This window comes from Dipodomys ordii, unplaced genomic scaffold, assembly GCF_000151885.1.
Source record: "Dipodomys ordii isolate 6190 unplaced genomic scaffold, Dord_2.0 Scaffold105, whole genome shotgun sequence".
NCBI classification, from domain to species: Eukaryota; Metazoa; Chordata; class Mammalia; order Rodentia; family Heteromyidae; genus Dipodomys; species Dipodomys ordii.
This window is the reverse complement of record NW_012267321.1, coordinates 947,861-970,180: the sequence shown is the minus strand read 5'-3', so window position 1 is coordinate 970,180 and position 22,320 is coordinate 947,861. Positions and strand designations below refer to the sequence as shown.

The 22,320-nt window shown below is 53.3% G+C and overlaps 2 protein-coding genes across 4 annotated transcripts; one reads left to right on the top strand and one right to left on the bottom strand.

Moving 5' to 3' along the window:
• Positions 1-2,536: 2,536 nt before the first annotated feature.
• Positions 2,537-15,798, bottom strand: Aldh16a1 (aldehyde dehydrogenase 16 family, member A1). The gene is made up of 17 exons (XM_013027853.1): positions 15,685-15,798; positions 11,744-11,846; positions 10,888-11,014; positions 10,221-10,399; positions 10,054-10,131; positions 9,685-9,866; positions 9,452-9,604; positions 7,761-7,946; positions 7,558-7,653; positions 7,022-7,158; positions 6,794-6,899; positions 6,585-6,715; positions 5,536-5,703; positions 5,069-5,270; positions 4,221-4,406; positions 3,869-3,991; positions 2,537-3,181 (listed from the first exon to the last, which is right to left on the bottom strand). Exons 1-17 carry the CDS (start codon positions 15,772-15,774, stop codon positions 3,020-3,022), a joined length of 2,409 nt encoding a protein of 802 aa, XP_012883307.1. The 5' UTR covers positions 15,775-15,798; the 3' UTR covers positions 2,537-3,019.
• Pih1d1 (PIH1 domain containing 1) lies at positions 15,641-22,108 on the top strand. 3 transcript variants are annotated; one of them, XM_013027855.1, is made up of 10 exons: positions 15,641-15,713; positions 16,622-16,718; positions 17,466-17,529; positions 17,993-18,172; positions 20,357-20,418; positions 20,525-20,606; positions 20,895-21,024; positions 21,264-21,339; positions 21,701-21,844; positions 21,986-22,108. In XM_013027855.1, exons 2-10 carry the CDS (start codon positions 16,626-16,628, stop codon positions 22,025-22,027), a joined length of 873 nt encoding a protein of 290 aa, XP_012883309.1. In that variant the 5' UTR covers positions 15,641-15,713; positions 16,622-16,625; the 3' UTR covers positions 22,028-22,108. The 3 variants fall into 3 exon arrangements, with proteins under 3 accessions (XP_012883309.1, XP_012883310.1, XP_012883308.1); XM_013027856.1 differs by lacking the exon at positions 15,641-15,713 and adding an exon at positions 15,754-15,833; XM_013027854.1 differs by lacking the exon at positions 15,641-15,713 and adding an exon at positions 16,425-16,545.
• Positions 22,109-22,320: the final 212 nt, after the last annotated feature.

Sequence of the window (22,320 nt, the reverse complement as noted above, 5' to 3'; positions counted from 1 at the left end):
GCCCCCCACTGTCCAGATGTATCTTACGCAGTCTCGTCTTTTTTTGGGGGGTGGGCAGGAATGAGCCTTAAGTACCGGTACCTAAGGCGAGGGCTCTGCCAGTTGGGCCATGCCCCCCAGCAGGTCTGGGGTGTAGAGCCCCGGCTAGCCTTGCTCTAGTGATCCTCCTGCCTCAGCCCTCCTCCCTGGTGCTGGGGTGACAGGGAGGCGCCCCTCATGCTGGCTTCAGAATTGGAGCAATTGTCAGCCAGTCCAGCTGCCATTTATTCTGGTTCTCTGCTGGATCATGGGTCCCCTCCCATCCTCCCCCTTCCCTCCCCACCCTCCCCCAGGTGTAGCCAGTGAAATCCCGTCTCTCTAGGGCTAAAAGTCCTCACCACAGCCTCAGTCCCAGTGCCCGCCTCACATCTTGCCTTCTATCTTCCTGCCTTTTTCTGTTCACAGTTGATGCTCAACCACTTGAGCCACACCTCCAGTCCAACCAGCCTTCTGAGCTGTGACTAAGGTGGGCATAATCCTGCCTCAGGGCCTTTGCGCTGGCTGTCCCCTGGCTCAGGGAGGGAGGTTCTATCTCCAGGTATCTGTATGGCTTGCCTCCCCCTCCCCCCCCATTTCTATCCATCAGGTCTGCTTAAGTCTTCCTGACACCCCTTTCCAAATTGTATCCCCTCCTGGCAGTCTTAGCCCTGCTTGGTACTTATCACCTTCCTGCACACCCTGTGGCTTAGTTATCTTTCATTGTCGTTTGTCACCATGGAGACACAGCTCTAGAAGTTTCTCCACAGATATTTGCTGAGCGGAGGGTAAATGGGTGAATTGCCTCTTTTCCTCGTCATATAATGAAGAGGTCTGGTTTGGGTTTCTGTTTCCTGGATATTAATCTTTGAGATCTTCACAAGTATTGGAGATGTCACTGTTCATCACACCTGAAGTCATGCCAAGGTGGCTAGGAAGAGGTTGGTCTTGCCAGAAAGGAGCAAAGCTATGATCAGAGGCCTTTTTATTTTTGTTCATCTGAGACTGAAGTTTGAATTCAGGGCCTTCAGCTTGCTAGGCAGATGTTCTACCATTTGAGCCACAACCCCAGACTCAGAGGGCTGGAGTTTTAAGCCAGCATCTTCAATAAACCAGCAAAAAGCCTTTGAAACAGAAGTGTGGCCCAAGTGGTACAGTGCTAAGCCTTGAGGGAAAAAGCCAAGGGAAAGCACAAGGCCCTGAGTTCAAGCCCCAGTACTGGCACAAAAAAAAAGAAAAAGAGAAATTACATGTCGGGCTGGACATGTAGCTCAGTGAGCACTTGCTCAGCATGTGTGAAGCCCTGAATTTTTATGTCCAGATTACAAAAGCATTTAATTTTTTTCTTTTTTGACAGTCATGGGACTTGGGCTTGGGAGCTCTCCCTAAGCTCTTCAGCGCAAGGCAATCAATCGTTCTACCACTTGAGCCACAGCGCCACTTCCGGTTTTCTGGTGGTTCATTGGAGTCTCACGGATATTCCTGCCTAGGCTTGCTTTGAACTATGATCCTCACATCTCAGCTTCCTGAGTAGCTAGGATGGCAAATTTGAGCCACCAGCACCAAGCAACAGACCCTTTTCTTACCATTGCTCTGCAAGCTACTCAAGACAAATATGATTTGCATAATATTTACTTTGAATCAGACATTAGGAATGATCTAGAGATTGAATTTATTGCAGCACTTTATGCAAAGGATTATGGCACCTTTGGATTCTGGTAAACACACAGGTCCCAGAACCAATTCCCTCAGAAAACCAAGGCTGCCTTTGAACTGGTAATCCTGCTTGAGCTTTCTGAGTGCTGGGATTACAAGAATGTGCTACCACACTAGAGCTCTATCACTTAACCCTCAGCTTCACTTCCGGCTTTTTGGTTAATTGGAGATAAAAGGTTTCCAGACTTTCCTGCTTGAGCTGGTTTCAAACCTCAATCCTCAGCTTTCAGCCTTCTTAGTTAGGATGACAAATTCCCCTGCTTTTCTGCCTCTAAAGTAGTGGGGATTACAGGTCTAAGCCACCACACCCTGCTTATATTCTTTGTAATAAACTTGTGACTTTGAATGTAGCTGTTTCTCAGATATTGAACCTGAGGGTCCTAGGAGCTCCTGAAATTTGTAAGAAGTTGGTAAAAAATGCAGGTGGCTTGAGGACCCCCCAAAGGGGGCTGGTCTGAAGCTTGGAGGTCAGGCCTGTCCTATGTCATCTGGTCCAGTGTGGAAGTGGCATGCCCCACTTTGCTCAGCGAGAACTAGCAAATACACACGTGGGCATTGTATTGGCCCACCTTGCTGAGCTCGCATGGGGGCGGGGGGGGGGGGGACTGAGTGCACATGCGCAAAGCACAGGCTCACCTTGTTAAGCAGGCAGCCTGGGAGAGGTGCGGTTTTTTGTTTTTGTCAGTTCTGGGGTTTGAAGTTGGCCTGGGCATTGTCCCTGACTTTGAGCCATAGCACCACTTCCCAAATTTACTGGAGATGAGTCTTAAGGGCTTTCATGCCTGGGCTGGCTTTGGATCACAATCCTCATCTCAATATCTCAGCCTCTTGAGTAGCTGCGATTACAGGTGTGAGCCACTGGCGCCCAGCCAAGAGGTGCGTTGTTTTGCTATGATGAACACATTGTCAATGGGAAGGACCCTGCTGGGGTCCCAGAATCCAGGACAGAGCCATGAAGCTGTGGCCAAGGCAGAAGAGAAGACCTATGACCTTTCCCAGGGACTTCCCTCTCCTCCCCCACCCCCAGGATGGCGTGGGGGTGTGTGAGAGGGCTCAGAGTCTCCTTTATCTGTCTCACAAATGCCGGGCTGTCCTGCAGCCGCCCACCCAACGGCTGAATGTCACCGGGCCTCCCACAGGCCAGATGATGCTGTCCTTCCCCCCTCCCCCCCTTGGAGAATTGGTCACACGTTGCTCCCACAGTTTATTAGAAGACAGAGCAATGATGAAAGTTCCAGGCATCTGGTGTCTGAGGCTCGATGAAGGCTGGGGGTAGCTGGTGTTCAGGTCAGTCCCCCATGGGCAGCCACAGGGCCTTGGTCCGGGCTGCCCTCAGCCCCAGCTCCTGGGATGATCCCTCACCCTCCAGATCCCAGGCCCGAGAGCAGTTCCCGTTCACCCATACGGGTTTCAGGTTCCCGGCAGAAGCCCACTCCACAAACTGGGAGCCCTGGGGGTAGGGGGTGGGGAGGTCAGGGTTAGCCCAATCAGCGCCCTGGCTGTGAAAGCACCTGCTTCCTTAGCAACCAGAGACAGACAGGCCTGAGTTATTTTCTCCATGGTCTGTTCCTTGCTTTCTGTGCGCCAGTACTAAGGCTTGAACTCTGGGCCTGGACAGTGGTTCTTAGATTTTTCTTTTTTGTTCCAGGCTGGCACTCTACCAGTTAAGTTACAGCTTTTTGCTGGTTAGTTGGAGTTTGAAGAGTAGCTGGGACTCTCCTGTCCAGGCTGGCATTGAACCAGAATCCTCAGATCTCAGCCTCCTGAGTCACTAGGATTACAGGCGTGAGCCACAGGCTCCTGGCCAGCAAATGACCTTTCAAAAGACGCTGAGGGAAGAAGAGGTTGACCCCATGGCTAAGGAAACCCCGCCCCCTTGATGGCCATTTTCAAAGGATGGGACTGTGGCTCCGGTTTCTCAGGTGGACTTTCACCCCTGTGGCCCTTATATAAGCCAATGGGTAGGGCAGGCTCTAGGCCCTTGTTGCTAAGGAGATCTGCCTCCTTAGCAACACTTTCTAAAGGGACAGAACCTCCAACCTTGTAGCCAGAGTTCTCAGGGGATGGGGCCACATACCCACACCTAGAAAAGGAGGAGCCGATCAGTGCAGGTGGAGCCACGGAAGACAAAACATACCTGGGGAGATCCAAAATACCACAGCACCTGGACATCCTGGTGCAAGGCCAGACAGCGGGTCAGGTGGTCTCGATCTCCTGTTACCACATTTACCAGGCCGGCAGGGAACAGAGTGGCTATGTCCTAGGAGGTGCAAGAGGGGGTGGGCTTACACACACAGTACTTGGGGGGAGGAGGGAGGGGCTGTGGAGCAACTGGAAGGACTAGGGTCAGAGACTGATGGAGATGATGGAATTTGGGGTTTCTATGGTTACCGAGAAGGGCAGCCCAACCCCTGCCTCCCCACCCAGGGAACCTCCCACCTGTTGCTCTGGGGGTTGTTGGAACAGCATGGGGGTGTTTGTGACTGTACCTGGCAGACTTCCAGGGCCGGCAGAGGGCAGGTCCCGCTGGGCACCAAGACCACAGCATTACCATGAGCCAGAGCTGGTGCCAGCAGGGATATGAAGGCCAGCAGGGGCCAGTCATCTGGGCACACGATAGCCAATACACCGAGGGGCTCCCGGAGCTTGAGCACGAGGCCTCTCAGGCCTGGGATCTGTAGGGACAAGATGGGTAAGACAAGGGTGGGGAGGGAAGGGGACGCCCCCACCCCATTCTTCCTCTCATCCCCACCTTCCTTTCTCCAACTCCAATATTAGTATGATCAGGTGAGCCAGCCAGTCTCTCAGCTGCTGTGTGACCTGGTGTAAGTTACTTGATCTCTCTGGGCCTCAGTGTCCCATGTTTACAATGAATATCAGTGTCTATTTCACCCATTTGTTGGCGGAATGAAATGTGTTCCTGTGGGCTGACAATCTGGCTCAGGCGTGTGTGTATGTGTATGTGTGTGTGTATATGTGTGTGTGTGTATCTGTGGATAAGCCTGTGTGGGCCTGCCTGAAATCTAAAGCCCCCTACATGCTAGGCAGGTGCTCGACCCATTGAGCCATTCCCCCAGCCCTTATTTGCTTCCTATGCTTGAGGCCCAATTTCTGCCCAGGAAGGAAAGTTTGCCAGACTCCATCTCCATAACCAGGACTAGAGGCGCGGCTCAAGTGGTGGAATGCCGGCTCGGCAAGCCTCAGGCACCGAGTTCAAATCCCAGTACTGCTCACAAGAAAAGCGGAAACCCCATCCCGGCGGACAGGTCGCCAGATCGGGGCTCTGTCCCAGCGGGACGCGGGGGGGGGGGATGGCTCGCGCTCTGGCCGCTCTCACCTGCAGGGCTCGGCCCTGGTCCTGGGCCCGGGCCCCCCACGTCCGCAGCCGCTCCACGCTCCGCTGCACCTCGGCCGCCGCCGGCTGGCCGCGCGCGCCCGGCTGCTCCAGCTTGACGCCCGGCCCGGGCTGCCTGCGCTCCAGCGCGGCCGCCAGGGCCCACAGCGCCGCCGCCCGGTCGGCCGGGCACCGGGCCGCCCAGCTGCGCGCATGCGCGGGGGTGGGGGGGCGGGGGAGATGTGAGTCACACCTGTTCCCAGTGGCACCCGGAAGACCCTCCCCCAGGGAAGGACTCATACTCGCTCCTAGCAGCCCCCCGAGTCCAGCCGTGCAGGGCCCCCGGATGACCCGCCGCCAGCTCTTAATGGGAGAGAAAGGTTCACCCCTGCTCTCAGGACCCCCCCAGTCTACCCATGCAGGGGCCCCAGGAAGACCCTCCCCCGGAAGACCCTCCTCCCAGCTCTTACCCTTGGGCGGCCTGGTGCGCAGCCTCCACCGCAGCGCGGACATCCTTGGCTCCACCCTCAGCCACGTAACTCTGGACCCTGCCTGAGGGATCCAGGATGGGCCTCGAACTCCGCGCCCCAGGAGGCTGGAAACGACCTCCCACAAAGAGCCCATAGGGGGGTGCCGGGCTACAAGCACAGGAGGGGAGGCAGGTGTGGGGGACCCTCAGGCACTGCGCTCCCATTCACCCCCAACCCCGGCTCCCATGAGCCTCTGGGGCACTCCAAGCCAACTTCCACTCTCTTCTGGGTCGGTACAGACATTCATCAGGCAGAACTGATTTTTTTTTGGTGTGTACCAGTACTGGAATTTGAACTCAGGACCTTGTGTTCTCTCTCTTTCTCTCTCTTTTTTGCCAGGCCTGGGTCTTGAACTCTGGGCCTGGGCACTGTCCCTCAGCTCTTTAGCTCAAGGCAAGTACTCTACCACTTGAGCCACAGCACCACTTCTGGTTTTCTGGTGGTTAACTGGAGATGAGTCTCCTGGACTTTCCTGCCTCAGCTGGCCTTGAAATCTGAGGATTGTCCTCAGATCTCAGTCTCCTGAGTAGCTAGGATGACAGGTGTGAGTCACTGGTGCCTGGTATTTCCAGCTTTTTCTGTGTATGTGGTACTGAGGAATGGAACCCAGGGCTTCATGCTTGCTTGGCAAGCACTCCACCACTAAGCCACATTCCCAGCCCCAGGATCTTGCACTCTCAAGCTGGTGCTCTACCACTTGATCCACTCCCCACTTTGTTTTTTTGGTGGTTCATTGAAGAGTCTCATGGACTTTCCTGCCCAGGCTGGCTTTGAACCTCTGCTCCTTGGATCTCAGCCTCCTAAGCTAGGATTACAAGTGGCAAGGCAGCACTGATTCTCATTAGGCCCTGGTGGGAGGGGGGTGGCGAGTGTGAGACCTTAAGACCCAGAATGCAACACTCAGTAGCACCCCATGAATGGCTCCCTGACATAGCCTCTTCGCCACCTTCCAACCCTCACTCAGATGGTGGGATCCTGGAACAGCTCACCTGGGCCCCACTTCTGGCCCGGCTGGCAGGGTTGGGGGCACAACGAGACCAAAGGTGTCATAGTTGAGGCTCTCACAGAAGAAGGGCTTCGGGGCAGGGGTCACTGAGGAACGCAGATACTCATGGAGACCCTGCAGGAGGGGCGGGGTCAAGACGTCACAAGGTGGTGCCAGGCTGGGGGCCGGGGGTCATGGGGACAGGGTACTCACATCCAGTTCCCCGTGCCAGGAACAACCACTCTCCTTGCAGCCACCTGTGGGCACTGCAGGGTCTCTGAGCCCGTGGGCGTTGATCCACACAGTGCCCACCTGGAGCCTGAGGGGGTGGACAGGGAGAAATCAGAGAGACCCAGGAAGTTGTGCTGAGCCAAAAGAGGGGGAAAGAGGCTCAGAGAGAAGGGAAAGAAGGGAGCAGGGGCCCAGCAGTCACCCACTGACCCATAGCCCAGCTCCAGTGCCTGTTCCAGCCTCTCGCTCCACACGCTGGCGTTGCCTCCCCATGGAGTCCCATTGGCCAAGGCCAGCACCTCTTTGGCTGTGCGGAAAGGGGAGGCTACAACCAGCGGCCACGGCACCTAGAAGGGGTTCGGAGGGCCTCAGTTGGGTGGAAGCATCATCACCCCCATTCCTTCCCCATGATTCTCTCTCTAGGGGTGCCAGTCCTGGGGCTTGAACTCAGAGCCTAGGCACTGTCCCTGAACTTTTTCACTCAAGGCTGGCGCTCTATCACTTAAGCCACAGCTCTACGAGTATCTGGCTTTTTGGTGGTTCATTGGAGATAAGAGTCTCATGGACTTTTCTGCCAAGGATGGCTTTGAACCTCCGATTCTCAGATCTTAGCCTCCTGAGGAGCCAGGATTACAGGAGGGAGCCACTGGCACCCAGCTTAGGTGAGGGAGGTCTGGTGACCATGGCTGACTACTGAGGATGGGGGACAGGGTTGAAGAGGATGTCTGGGCTCCTTGGGTGCTCACCTCTGCCTGGGCACTCGGGGATGCAGGGGGAAGGCCTGAGACCAAGGTTGGGGGATAAAATGGGCTATCCAAGGGCATATCGCCAGCCTGGAACACCTAAACAGAAATGGAACAGATGTAGATTTACTCCTCCTCACCCAGGGGCTGTGGCTCGAAGCTCCTCCACCCCAGCATCCATGCACAATCTGTGTCTTGGGGCTCACCTGTCCTCCCTGGCTCTGTGCTTCACGCACATAGCACTGGGCCAGGTCGTATGCTGCAGTCCCGCGAGCCCCCATGTCCACGGCCGCATCCAGTCCTGGGCCGCACCGAAGCCTACCCATCCGGGCCTGGAGCCGCTGCATGGTTTCATCCCACACAGACTCCTGGATGAGGAGCCTGAGGCCTCCCTGTTGGGAAATGAGCATCAAGAGTAGATGTCAAACTGTAGAAGTCAAGCTGGGCACTGGTGGCTCATGCCTGTAATCCCAGCTACTCAGGAGGCTGAGATCTGAGGATCAAGATTCAGAGCCAACCTGGGCAGACACATCTGAAAGACTCCTATCTGCAATTAACCAAGAAAAGAGCCAGACATAGAGACATGCTGAATTGGTACAGCATCAGCCTTGAGCAAAAAAGGCTAAGGAAGAGTGTGAGTCCCTGAGTTCAAGACCCAGTTCTAGCATTAAAAAAAAAAAAAAAAGCGGGGTGCTGGTGGCTCACACCTGTAATCCTAGCTATTCAAGAGGCTGAGGTCTGAGGATCATGGTTCAAAGCCAACCCAGGCAGGAAAATCCATGAGACTCTTTTTTTGCTGGTCGTGGACCTGAACTCTGGGCCTAGGCGCTGTCCTTCAGCTTTTCAGCTCAAGGCGAGCGCTCGACTGCTTGAGCCCACAGCCCCACTTCTGGCTTTTCTGTTTATGTGGTGCTGCGGAATCGAACCCAGGGCCTCATGCATTTAAGGCAAGCACTCTACCACTGAGCCACCTTCCCAGCCCCCACCCCCCCATGAGACTCTTATCTCCAATAAACCACTAGAAAACTGGAAGTGGCGTTGTGGCTCAAGTGGTAGAGTGCTCACCTTGAGCTGAAGAGTACAAGGAAAGCGCCCAGACCCAGAGTTAAGCCCCAGGACTGACAAAAAAAAAAAAAATTCAAGGAGTAAATAATGAGACTATAAAGCAAGGGACAAGGGGTTGGAAAGGTGGCTCAGTGGTAGAGCTCTTGCCTTGCATGCATGATGCCCTGGGTTCTATTCTTCACCACAAAAGTAAAAAGGTGCCCGACTGAAGTGGTGCTGTGGCTCAAGTGGTAGAGCACTAGCCTTGAGCTGAAAAGCTGAGGGACAGCACCCAGGCCCAGAGTTCAGGCTCCACGACCAAAAATAAATAAATAAATAGAAAAAAAAAAAAAAAAACAGAGTCCTGGCTGGGTATGGTGATTCATGCCTGCTATCCCAGCTAGGTGAGATACAGAAATAGGAGTATCACGGTACAAGACCAGCCTGGACCAAACATTAACCAAAACTCATTCCAAGCTGATCATGGTGGTTTATTTGTAAAAATCATGGCTACTTGGGAGGCAGAGATAGGAGGATTGTGGACTGAGGCCAGTTACGGGCTAACACGCAAGGCCTTTTCTAAAAAATTACTAGAGCAAAAAGAGCTAGATGCATGGCTCAAGTAGTATAAAGTACTCTGTCCAGCAAGCACAGGGCCCTAAATTCAAATCCCAGTCACACAGACACACACACAGACACACAGACACAGACACAGACACACACACACACGCACCCTAGACCACTGGTCTAGAGATAAGGAACTAAAAGTTAAAAATCACAGATATTTGGGACCTCAAGGTCTGCCTTCAATTCCCCCCCCCCCCCCCTGGGGATAGGAGTGTATGGGCCTCACCTGGCTGCGGTCTGACCAGGCTGCATCCACCACGCCCTCCACGGCTGAGTCCAGGTCTGCGGAGTCAGTCAGCAGCAGCAGCGACTCTGAGCCCAGGGCCAGGCTCAGCTCCACACCCTGGCCTGCCAGGGTCCGCCGCAGGGCGCGTCCTTCCTGAGGGAGGGACTGCGGGGTTCGCCTGGGACACCGGCTGCCCGATCCCAATCCTGCCCAGCACAGTCCCAGCCAGATACCTCAACAGCACCACAGAAGAACACCTTCTGCACTCCAGGCTGTGCGGCCAGCACCTGCCCCAGGGAGGCAGGGCCACTGAGCACGTTCAGAATCCCAGGGAAGGAACCCAGCTCCCCTGCCAGCTGGGCCAGGAGCAGCGGTGTCGGGGAGCCCGGGGGAACGAGAGCCACCACTGTGCAACCTGGAGAAGGGGAGGAATCTGAGAGCCAGGAGTCCAGACCACAGCCCCACCTCCAGCAGATCCTAGGGTCCAGTCCTAGCTTCCTCCCTCAGACCCAGGGGTGCAAGCCTCAGCCTCTTCCCTCAGACCCTGGAGTCTGCCCCCAACTTCTTCCTGTCTGAAGTGCAATTGGCCCTTGGTTGTTTACCCATAGCCAGGGCAGGGCATATCCTCCACATCATGTCAATGAAGGAGAACGTGGGTGGTAAGATGAGGCCGATGACTCCTGCAAGAAGCAGCAGCGAGGGTAGGCACTGGGGCTGGCATGGTGGCTCAAGAGGGAGCAGGGGCAGGCGCGAGGGCTCCAGGTCTCACCCATGGGCGCCCAGGCTGCCAGTATCTCAGACTTAGCATGTGCCTGCACTGCGTGGTACTGGAGCAGTTGCTGGGCCAGTGGGACTTCCTGGTCTCGAACCTCACGAACAGCCCGTCCAGTCACCAAGGATTCCAGGGTCCACAGCAGGCGTTGGTGCTTCTGGATATTCTTGGCCAACCTAGGGAGAGGGCAAGGGGGGGATGGACTACAATTCCCATGAGGCCCTGGGGGGGCACCTGTGCTATTTACCAAGGGGCAGCAGATGCCAAAGACTTATGGGAAATGTAGTTGGGAAAACTCTAAGGGCTTTGGCTACCAGTAATAGCCTCTCTACCTTCTACCTTGACCTGGGAACTTGAGTTAGTAACCTCTAATGTCAATGGTGTCTTGGGAAATGAAATCTTCATCTCTCACTGCTCCCTCAAGTGTGCATAAAATGAGGAGCCTGGACTCTCGTAAACTGCTGAGAAACAGGGCTTCTGTGTTATTCTAGAAAATAAGACTCTTTATTAGGACTAGGCCCAGTGAATTGTGAGAAATGCATATTCTGGCCACTAAAGCACAAATGCATGCTGGTCTGTTAAGTCAGTGGAATCTTGGGAAACAGGATTTTGAGAGGATGCCGGCTGTCTCTCCCCACCTTCCCGCCATGTCTGGCTGCATCACCTGGTCAGATGCTGGGCCCTGGAGGCTCCGGGGAGTGTTCTCCAGCCCACAAAAGCAGTGTTAGCCGCATTCACCGCTGAGGCTACATCATCAGCTGTGGCCTCCAGGCAACTGGCCAAGATCTCTCCTAAGGAGACAAGTGGAGGGATCCTGATGGCAGGAGAGCCCAAGTCCAAACAGTGGACCCCGCCCCTACCCCTAGCTCTCTTTTAGGAAGCTTGTCATTGGTCATTGGTAGATCAGCTCTCCTGGACAAGGGAGGTTCATGCCCAGCTACTCAGGAGGCTGAGACTTGAGGATCGAAAGTTCAAATTCAGCCTGGGCAGGAAAGTCCATGAAACTCTTTTATTTTCCATGAATCACCAAAAGCCCCAAAGTGGAAGTGTGGCTCAAGTGGTAGAGCAAAAAAGCTAAGGGAGGGGCTGGGAAGGTGGTTCAGTGGTAGAGCGCTTGCCTTGCATGCCTGAGGCCCTGGGTTCGATTCCTCAGCACCACATAAGCAAAAAGAAAAAAGCCGGAAGTGGCGCTGTGGCTCAAGTGGTAGAGCGTTAGCCTTGAGCTGAGGGACAGTGCCCAGGCCCAGAGTTCAGGTCCCATGACCGGACCAAAAAAAAAAAGGGACAGTGCCCAGATGCTGAGTTGAGTTTTATCCAAGTACTGACATGTACCCACACCCACAAAGTCATGCAGTTATGGACGTAGAACCCTAATTAGCCTGATTGTCATCAAGAAGAACCAGAAGTCTCAACCCCTTTCCTATCCCTGGGGTATCTTGGCTTGGTACAACTGGAAAACACAAATGTCCTGCCCACCCCCTTCCCCCCAGCTCCACCAATGACTGGGAGACATCACACACCTGTGATGGGGTCCTGGAAAGGCACTGAATTCCTGTGCTCTGGCTTTATCCACAGTCCATGTATATAGTGGCCCAACTGCCGGTCATGTGTGTCCAGCCAGGCCTGAGAGAAGGAAAGAGTGTGAGAATTGGCCTGGGAGGCAGCTGAATCCCTACCCAGAGTCCTCTGCGAGGAGAGACTTATACCTCTTCTCTTCAAGAGTTACTTCTTTCTTTCTATTGTATTTTTTGTTGTTGAGGATTGAATCCTGAGCTCTACGCTCCACTAATGAACCTACACCCTAAACTCCCAGCCCATCCACTTTCTTTTTAATATAATAAATATACATAAAGCTTACTATGTTAGTGGGTGAGGTGGCTGAAAGTTCAAGGCCAATTGAAGCTACTTAAAGACTGTCTCAAAGCAAATATGCAAGCTGGCACTAGTGGCCCATGCCTGCAATCCTAGCTACTCAGGAGACTAAGATCTAAGAATCAGCTTCCCAGCCCTTCAAACGGATTCTTAGATCTAAGTCTCCTGAGTAGCTAGGATTACAGGTGAGCCACTAGTGCCTGGCCTTATCTATTTTTTTGTGGTATTTGGGGTTCTTGTCAGGCAAGTGGTCTGTGGCTGAGCCACATTTCTAACCCTTTCTGCTCTGTTATCAAAGATAACAGAGCCCGTTTTGGTGGCTCACGCCTGTAATCCTAGCTACTCAGGAGGCTGAGAAATGAGGATTGCTCACCCCGGGAAGTCCTATGAGACTCTCCAATAAACCACTCAGAAAACCGGAAGTGGCGCTGTGGCTCAAGTGGTAGAGCACTAGCCTTGAGTTTAAGAGCTCAGGGACAGAGCCCAGGCCCAGGCCCAGAGTTCAAGCCACACGGGGCAGGGGGAGTGGGGGTGGGGGTTAGAAGTTTCAAACTCAAATACCCAATGGGGAAGTGTTTTTTTTTTTTTTGTTCTTTTGAAATAGAATCTCACTAAGTAGGTCACTATGTGGATCAAGCTAGCCCCAGACTTTACTGCCTTGGCCTCCTGAGTGCTGGATTTACAGGGGTGCACTATGATACACACCAAAAAGGCATAGAGTTGTGTGAATATAGATTGGACATTATATATTAATGAATGATTGTTAATGCAACAAAATATGATAACACTAGCACAGTTTTTTTTTTGGGGGGGGGCGTCTGGTCGTGGGGCCTGAACTCTGGGCCTGGGCGCTGTCCCTCAGCTCTTCAGCTCAAAGCTAGCGCTCTAACCACTTGAGCCATAGTGCCACTTCCAGCTTTTTTTCTTTTTGATTATGTGGTACTAAGGAATCAAACCCAGGGCCTCATGCATGCAAGGCAAGCGCTCTACCACTGAGCCACCTTCCCAGCCCACTAGCACAGTTATATAACACAATGAGTCCTTATCTGTTAGGAAAATGAAATTTCAACATTTATAGAGAAATGTCATCTGGACTTTGTTTAAATTACTCTTAAAGAAAAAAAACCCTCTTACTGGGTTTTAAAGAAAAAGAGTGAAACAACATTGGGCGAAATATTCATTGTTGAAGTTGAGTAATGGATAAATGAGAGTTCTTAATAAATATCAAGTTCTCTGTTCTCAATTTTTCCCTCCCAAAGAAAAACAAATTTCCAAAAGAATGTGCACAGAGTCCTGGCAGGTCACTAAATGGCAGAAGATGGACTGCTGGGAACTAAAAGCTTCAAACTCCTATAAAATGCCGGTCCCAATTGTTTCCAGATGATTTGTGTCAGGGAATTGGAGCCAAAGGTTGCCACATTTTGGAATTTTATTTTCTAAGGGAGCTAGAGTCCAGAGGATGTTTACATGGAATTAATTGTCCAGCAATTGACATTTTCAAAAACAAAGCTCAGGCTAAAGAAAACATGTTTAGTGGTTTGAGTCTGATCCGCACACTGTTAAGACTGAGACCTTTTAGGAGAGAAACCATGGGTCCACAGTCCATGGGCTCAAGTTCAAATCTCAATGTGTTTTTGGTGGTACTAGGGTGCCAAACTCAAGGCTTTGTGCTTCTGAGGCAGGCATTGTACCACTTAAGCCATACCCCTAGTCCTTTTGGCTTTAACAATTTTGGGGATATGGTCCCTGGACAGTGATCCTCTCATTTACACTTCCCAAGATGCTGGGGATGATAAGAGTATATTACCATGCCCAACTTGTTGGTTGAGATGGGAGTCAGGTGAACTTTTTTCTTCTGGCCTCAAAATCCAGTATTTAGCCAGGTGATGGTAGCTCACATCTGTAATCCTAGCTACTCAGTAGGCTGAGATCTGAGGATCTCGGTTTAAAGCCAGCCTTCGCAGGAAAGATGGTGAGACTCTTATCTCCAATAAACCTCCAGAAAAAGCTGGAAGTGGCACTGTGGCTCAGATAAGTTAGAGTGCTAAGCAAAGAGGAACTCAGGGACAATGCCCAGGCCCAGACTGGCAAATAAAACAACAACCACCTGGGATGAAATGGGATCAGTGAGTGTGGAGACAGGCACTGAACAGATCCTTTTATTTTGGTCGGTTGTGGGGCTTGAACTCTGGGCCTGGGTGCTGTCTCTCAGCTCTTCAGCTTAAGGCAAGAGCTCTACCACTTGAGCCACAGTGCCACTTCCAGCTTTTTTTCTTTTTGCTTATGTGGTGCTGAGGAATCGAACCCAGGGCCTCATGCATGCAAGGCAAGCACTCTACCACTGAGCCACCTTCCCAGCCCCTCCACTATATTTCTAGTCAATCCTATCCTTCAGTATTTTTCTATGGTAGTAAAGTCACGGTCTCTGTGATCTGCCCAACCGTTGGTCCTGAGGCACAGGACCAACAAAGCTGGACTCTGATATGGCTGTCCTCATGATACAACAGAGCTGTGTCATTCCTCCAATCCCACAGCTTTGGGGCCATCAGGGAGGGTCCCTGCCTTCTCCATCCTCCATATTCCACAGCACACCTGCCACCCAGTCTGCTCCATCTCCTGTCCCAGCCTGCTGCCTCATCAGTGTTCACCTGGCCCACCCTCATGGCTCCAGCCTTCTGCTCCTCCAATCAAAGCAACCCAAGCTGGATGCTTGCTGGAAGATCCTGGAAAGGGGGAGATCCCCAAGAGGTAACTAAGGAACCATGACCCCCCCCCCAGCTACCTCCGAAGGGGTTCTGAAGGGCACCACTGTATAATCCAGCAGGTCTGATTATGCCCTGGGAATCACCAGATCAAGGGGCCCTGAAGCATCAAGGGAGCTCCCCGGGAAAGGTCTGAAGCCCGCGGCATCATGGGAGCTCTATAGGGCTTCAAGGGGGAAGGCAGGGAATCCTGGGGTCCTGAGAGCCCACGGGGGCCCGCACACCGAGGCCCTGTGCGGTGATCAGTGGAGCCCGGAGTGGGGAGCCTGTGGATGTTCGGAGGATCACCGAACCCACGGAGGGTTCTGAGGAGTTGGGGGGGGAGGTCCATCCAGCGGGAGCTCAGGATCGGGGAGCCAGAACACCACGGGGGATCGCCGGAACCGTCCAAATGCTCAAAGGAGCCAGGCGTCTGTGATCCTAGCTAGCCATCCTAGAGGCTGAGATTTGAGGATCAAAGTTCAAAGCCAGCCCGGGCAGGAAAAGTCCATGAGACCTTTATCTTCCATTATTACCCCCAATCCGGAAGTGGAGCTGTGGCCCACGTGGTAGGATATTAGCTAGTCTTGAGGAGGGCGGGGCGGGAAAGTTCAAGGTTAGCAACCAAGGCCCTGAGTTCAAGCCCCGGGAACGGAATCACCACCGCCACCGCCACCACCAAAAAGCTCAGTGGATCTCGGGCCGGGGCCTAACCCGTGGCGGGAATCACCGCGAGCGAGGGGGCGGGGCCGCCGCGGAGCATCACGGGAGCCCGCGCGCAGACCACGCCGCCGTGGGCCTAGGGATGCTGGAAAGCCGCACTCCCCCCCCCCTCCGCAGGCCCTCACCAGTGCGCATGCGCGGCTCTCCGGTGCAGGTCCGTACTCCATAGTAGTGAAGATCTCGCTGACCCGGGCCCCTGCGCGCGTCGCAGCCATCGCTCACCGAGACCTCTTCCTGAGAAAGACTGGGGCACTGGGCCCGAGAGAACCTTGAGGTCGGGAGGGCAGCGCCGCCCCCTCGCCGCCCTCCACCCGGGGGGCGGGGCCAGCGAGCAGAGGGCGGGACGACGGGGTAGAGGGCCAATCCCCGCCCGCTCTCGCGGGCCTTAGAGCTTGATGATCCCGCCTAGAAGCCCGCGCCGGGAAATGTAATTCGTAACTTGCAAACGCCCAGTGAGGAGGGAAGGGAGATCGGCCGTGAGGGGCTCCTGTCAGCTAGGCTCTGGATTTGAAAGGGGAGTGGTATTGTGGATCCTTGTTCCCATTTTGTACTGCCCCGATAGAGTTTTACTAGGAACCCGGACCTACTCCGGGACTTAGTAGCTAAAGATCAGAAGGGAATCTTAACAATGACGCTGAAATTAAGGTATGACGGCCTTGAAACGCACTGTAACCAGCCCAGCCCACGGGTCTTAGAAGGGGCCGGAAGTGTGACGGAGGAAGTGTGGCACTTGGTTGAGGCGAGGGGGCGGGGCCTAGGACTTCGGAACATGATTGGTCAGTAGCGCTTACGGCTGGGTGGAGCAATGGCATAGTAGGGAGTGTGGCTTGCTTCCACGGTTACTCAGACCGGAAGTATGGTTTGTAGTTACCCATTTGCTAAATGCGACCAGGGTCCCAATGGCTCTGACGATGATGCCTGGACTAGAACGAAACTAAAGTCTCAGGCTACATTCTTAGGGTTCCAGGCAGAATATAGTACTGGGAGTAAGTTCCAGAGTTCGGATCCCGGGAAAAGTACCTCACTGCGAGGTTGCTGAGGACGCCTACTTGTGTTTCCTAGGGCCATGGCGGATTCGAAGACTCTTCTGGCATCAGAATTATGCGAGGCAGAGACGATGGACGACGAGGCAGCGCGGCTCCAGCAGTTGCTGCTACAGGTGTGAACTGACGACTTCTGAGTCCTTGGGAATTAGAAGAGTTTTAATGTGTGTGTTGGAGATATGACTTCAACTCCCAGGATGCACTGGGCGACAATCATGGCTCGTGGGAATAGTAGTTTATTGGTTCAGCTTGCTAGGTTCATAAATGGGTGTGGAGGGGCTGGGAAGGTGGCTCAGTGGTAGAGCGCTTGCCTTGCATGCCTGAGGCCCTGGGTTCGATTCCTCAGCACCACATAAGCAAAAAGAAAAAAAGCTGGAAGTGGTACTGTGGCTCAAGTGGTAGAGCGCTAGCCTTGAGCTGAAGACCTGAGGGACAGCGTCCAGGCCCACAGTTCAGGCCCCACAACCGGACCCCCCCCCCCAAAAAAAAAAAGAATGGGTGTGGAGGGCTGGGAAGGTGGCTCAGTGTTAGAGTGCTTTCCTTGCATGCATGAGGCCCTGGGTTTGATTCCTCAGCACCACGTACACAGAAAAAGCTGGAAGTGGGTGCTATGGCTCAAGTGGTAGAACACTAGCTGTGAGCTGAAGAGCTCAGAACAGTGCCCAGGCCCAGAGTTCAAGCTCCATGACCAGCAAAAAAAAAAAAAGAAAGGTGTGGAATGGGTTACTTTCAGGTTCTGGAATGGGGAGGGTACCTAAAATATTAAATTTTATGTCATCTACAGTTAAAGATGTGAGAAACAAACACATAATGGGTGTTTTTGCTCAGACTCCAATTCTGGAAGCTTTTTTTTTTCTTCACAGGCCTCCACGGACTTCCAGCAAGCTCAGTCGAGACCAGAATCGACACAGATCCAACCTCAGCCTGGTGAGAATGACTGAGTCCTTCAGAGAGAGGAACAGACACTTAGAGCAGCAATAGAGACTGTAGGGAGGGGAAACAGAAAGCAGGAAGAACACACAAGAAAAGGTTATAAAAGCCTGGGTAGATATGTGGAGTGCCATCCAGAGAGCAGAGAAAGGACAGAAAGCACAGTGGGTAGAGTGACAGGGACACAACACCAGAAGCGAGTTGGGAACAGATTTGAAAAGGAGATGGAGAAATGGAATGAAAATATACCTGCCTAGCAAGTTGAAACCCTGAGTTCAAGCCCCAGTACCCCCAAAAAGGCAGAGTATTTGGGGGATGACAGAGAGACCCAGTGCAAGATACCCTTGCACTGTGCAGAGACCCAGCAGGAGGACAGCAAAAGAGGGAAAGGGTGGATGGAGAGGCTGAGAGGAGACTGAGCCTTTGCAGACAGATGGTCAGGATAAAACCACTCCCACAGGTTTCTGCATAAAGACCAACTCATCGGAAGGGAAGGTTTTCATCAACATCTGCCATTCTCCCTCCATCCCTCCCCCGGCTGACTTGACTGAGGACGAGCTGCTTCAGATGCTGGAGGAGGACCAAGCTGGCTTCCGCATCCCCATGAGTCTCGGAGAGCCACATGCTGAATTAGATGCAAGTCAGTGCCTCAGAGGACCCTGGAGTCTGCCTTCCTGGCTCCCATCTTCCCTAGGATCTGAAATTCAGGGCCCAGGACCCTTTTACCTTAGATCCCTGGAAATCTGCTTCTGATCTCCTGTACTGATCCTTTTTCCTATGGCAAATCCCTAGCCAGCTGGCATCCATTGCCCAGCTGGACTTGTTCCTGCCCACCTGGCCAGGCTGGCACTTTCTGTCCCAGTCCAGGAAGCTGAGGTTAAGCAGAGGGCCAGTTGCCACTTTTTTTTTTTTTTTTTTGGGTCCGGTTGTGGGGCCTGAACTCTTGGCCTGGGCGCTGTCCCTCAGCTCTTCAGCTCAAGGCTAGCACTCTACCACTTGAGCCACAGCATCACTTCTGGCTTCTTTCTTTTTGCTTATGTGGTGCTGAGGAATCGAACCTAGGGCCTCAGGCTTGCAAGGCAAGTACTCTACCACTGAGCCACCTTCCCAGCCCTGCCACTTTTTTATTTTCCTATGTCCTTCCATGTCCTGTTTCCTCCTTTCTTTTTCTTTTTTTGGCAATAGTAGGCTTCAATTCCAGGGTCTTCTGTTTGCAAGACATATATTCTACCACTTGAGCTACTTCCCCAGCCCTTTTTATTTTGGTTATTTTTCCAGTAGGGTCTTAGGCATTTGCCTCAGAGATAGCTTTAGATCTCATTCTCCTATGTATGCTGTCTATGTAGCTGGGATTACAGATAGGAATTACAACACCTGGTTTGTTCTTTGAGATAAGGTCTCAGTAACCTTTTGCCCAGGTGCCCCTCCAACTGAGACTCTCCTATCACTCTCTCTCTCTGGACTGTGACCCTGTTTTGTTTTGTTTTTCTGGTCAGTCATGGGGCCTGAACTCTGGGCCTGAGCACTGTCCCTCAGCTTTTCAGCTCAAGGCTAGCACTCTACCACTTGAGCCACAGTGCCACTTCCAGCTTTTTCTGCTTACGTGGTGCTGAGGAATTGAACCTAGGGCCTCATGCATGCAAGGCAAGCATACTACCACTGAGCCACCTTCCCAGCCCGCAAATGCAGTTTCAATATGTTATAGTTTGTGCTGCATTAAAGAGGATACACACCCAAGGCTTATTCATTGATTCTGAGGAAAGCTTCTTGGAGGCAGAGATGTCAGGTAGAATACTTAATAGAACATGGCCAGGAACAGTGGCTCATGCTCATAAGGGCTGAGATTGGGAGTATTGAATTCAAGGTACCATCTCAACAAAAAAGCTGGGCATAGTGGCATGTACTTCTCATCCCAGCTACCTGGGGAGCAAAGGTAGGAAGATCTGAGTGTAGTCCAATCCAGGCAAATGGTGCCAGGCCCTACCTGAAAAATAACTACTATACAGGGCTGGGGTGTGGCAAAAGTGGTAGAGTGCCTACCTAGTAGTAAACTTGAGGCCCTGAGTTCAAACCTCAGTGCTGGGGGAAAAAGAAGTTCAGGCAGGGTGCTAGGGCTCATGCCTGTAATCCTGGCTACTTAGGAGGCTGAGATTGGAGGATCACAGTTCAAAGCCAGCCCGGGGAAGGAAAGTCCACAAGACTCTTACCTCCAATAAAGCACTATAAAACTGAAGTAGTGCTGTGGCTCAAGCAGTAGAGTGCTCGCCTTGAGCTGAAGAGCGCAGGGACAGCACCCAGGACTAGAGTTCAAGCCCCACAACCAACTGAAACAAACAAAAAAACTGGAAGTGACGCTGTAGCACAAGTGGTAGAGAGCTATTGAGCTGAAGAGCTCAAGGAAGTACAGCCCACAGGCCCAAAGTTCAAGCCCTACGATGGACAAGAAAAAAAAAGAAAAATGTTCTGAGGGAGCTGGAGTTAGAGAGTTCTGTGCAGAGAGGAAAGAGGGCCTAGGTAGATCGGGGAAAACAATTATTGGTCTAAATGTGGACAGGAGAAATAAACTTCTTCCCAGGGATGGAGGGACCGACAGGCTGGGGTGACTGGAGCAGGGCAGTTCCTCCTTGGGGCTTGGAGATGAGAGACTGGAAGCCATGGGGACCCTGATCTGAATCCCCTGGGAAGGACACACAGAGCTCTCAGTTGCTAAGTCTCTGGGTCCTTACGACCACTATCCCTGGGTGATTTCCCTGTCTGTATCATCTGTGGGTGTCCCGTGGAGGGCTTTGGGGGAGGGGGTGGCTCATCCTTTCTCTCTCTGCAGAAGGCCAGGGCTGTACGGCCTACGATGTAGCAGTCAACAGCGATTTCTACCGGAGGATGCAGGTGTGGGGGCCCGTGAGGCCTGTGGAGGGAGGGGGGAGGAGAGAGGGAGCAGGGACTCCCCACCACCCCACCTTCCCTTGCCACATCTGCCCTTCCTTGTGCTCAGAACAGCGATTTCTTGCGAGAGCTCGTGGTCACCATTGCCAGGGAGGGCCTTGAGGACAAATATGGCCTGCAGTTGAATCCGGGTGAGCAGTAGGGGAGCCGGAAGCAGAGTGGGCTCCGCCCCCCTTCCTCCAGAGGTGGGGTGGGCAGGGATTTCCTTCACTTACGATCTGGAGGGGGCAGGGCTTCTAGAGACAGGGGCGGGGCCAAGCTGTGGTGGGAGGAGCCATGAGCACCTTGGAGTGGGTTTTATTGGTGCATACCCTAGGGAGGGCGTGGTGTCTTTGGCCACACTCACAAAGGCGCGTGGTTATGCCCGGCTCAGGCAGTGGATGGAACCCACTGACTAGGTATTGACCGTCTCCCCTCAGAATGGCGGATGTTAAAGAACCGGCCCTTCCTGGGCTCCATCTCGCAGCAGAACATCCGCTCCAAGCAGCGTCCTCGGATCCAGGAGCTGGGGAACACATACACATCCGCCTCCCCCTGTGCTGATGTCGGGTGAGCTTTTAGGAAGTCCCTCATGGTTCTCCAACACCCTTCTGAGCCCCTCCCTCACACCTCAGCCCCCCCACACTGGTGGATGCCCCAGGGCTCTGAAAATCTGGACAGCCAGAACTACCTCGGAGGCCCCCCGCAAGGCTCAGGGCTGAGTGGAAAGAAAGAGCCCAGGGTGCTTAGGGGAGGGGCTGGCAAAGACCTGGTAGACGTTCTCAGTTCTGGACCTCGTTCCTCCTCAGCCCAGAGAAGCCTCATCTGAACCTTTGGCTGGAAGCCCCGGATCTCCTCTTGGCTGAAATTGACCTGCCCAAGCTGGTGAGTACGGCTCAGCCAGAGCGGGACAGAGGGTCGGGGATAGTGGAGCCTATCTCCCAGGACGAGGGATGGAGACCATCACCCCAGCTGAATCAGCCACCTCTCCTGGTCTAGGAGGCCACTGGCACCCTTTCTGGTGCTGTCCTGAGGATGCTCAGGGGATAGGAAGTGCTCAGCCATTAAGACTTGTAATCATTGTCCTCACCTTCCTCCCTTCCTTTCTCTCCCTTCCTCTCCTCTCAGTTGAACCCAGGGCCTTGTAAATGTTATGGCCCTTTAAATATTATAGTTTCCTAATATGTGGGGCCATGAGCCTGGTCCACTGGGGAAGGTGGGCTCATTGCTTCCATCTTATCCCCAGGATGGGGCTCTGGGGCTGTCACTGGAGATTGGAGAGGACCGCCTGGTAATGGGGGGCCCTCAGCAGCTGTATCATCTGGATGCCTACATCCCACTGCAAATCAACTCCGAGGCCAGCAGGGCTGCCTTCCACTGGAAGCGTAAGGTACAGGGAAGCCAGGACACTGGGGAATCTGGACCCTTGAGCTGGAGGGAGGACGCCTGGGTCTGGGCCCATGGGTCTGAGGGAGGAGGGCTGAAACCTGGATTGCTGGGTCTTGAATCCTCATTTTGTTTCCTTTTTCAGCAACTGCTGGTGGCTATGCCCCTTCTTTCAGTGCCTTCTTGACCACAATTCTCTTGTGCTTCCTTTCAACTGGGAAGATGTTGATGGCTTCTCTGTCATTGGAATAAAAGATATTTGCCTTTATTCTGTCTCTGGCTGAGAATCTAGGGACAGGGAGGGTAGGAGAGAGGACAGACATTAGGTGGTGGCTTTAGAGTTTGCTGGAAATCCCTGCCTCTTCTGGGGCCTCCTCTTCCCGGGGTCTCTCTTTCCCCTCCAGCCTTCAGCCTCCTCCTTTCCCTTTATTTGTTTTTCCCTGGGCCTCAAAGCTCAGGGTCTCATTTTTGTCCCTGCTG

What these genes read in the sequence shown, in the direction of transcription:
- Pih1d1 (XM_013027855.1), top strand. Translation starts at nt 16,626, where the DNA reads ATGGCGGATTCGAAGACTCTTCTGGCATCAGAATTATGCGAGGCAGAG. An exon ending in TCCAGCAGTTGCTGCTACAG is followed by an intron (nt 16,719 to 17,465) that starts GTGTGAACTGAC and finishes TTTTCTTCACAG; the next exon opens with GCCTCCACGGACTTCCAGCA. An exon ending in AAATTGACCTGCCCAAGCTG is followed by an intron (nt 21,340 to 21,700) that starts GTGAGTACGGCT and finishes TCTTATCCCCAG; the next exon opens with GATGGGGCTCTGGGGCTGTC.
- Aldh16a1 (XM_013027853.1), bottom strand. Translation starts at nt 15,774, where the DNA reads ATGGCTGCGACGCGCGCAGGGGCCCGGGTCAGCGAGATCTTCACTACT. An exon ending in CCCCGAGTGCCCAGGCAGAG is followed by an intron (nt 7,159 to 7,557) that starts GTGAGCACCCAA and finishes AACCCCTTCTAG; the next exon opens with GTGCCGTGGCCGCTGGTTGT. An exon ending in GCACTGGAGCTGGGCTATGG is followed by an intron (nt 6,900 to 7,021) that starts GTCAGTGGGTGA and finishes CCACCCCCTCAG; the next exon opens with GCTCCAGGTGGGCACTGTGT.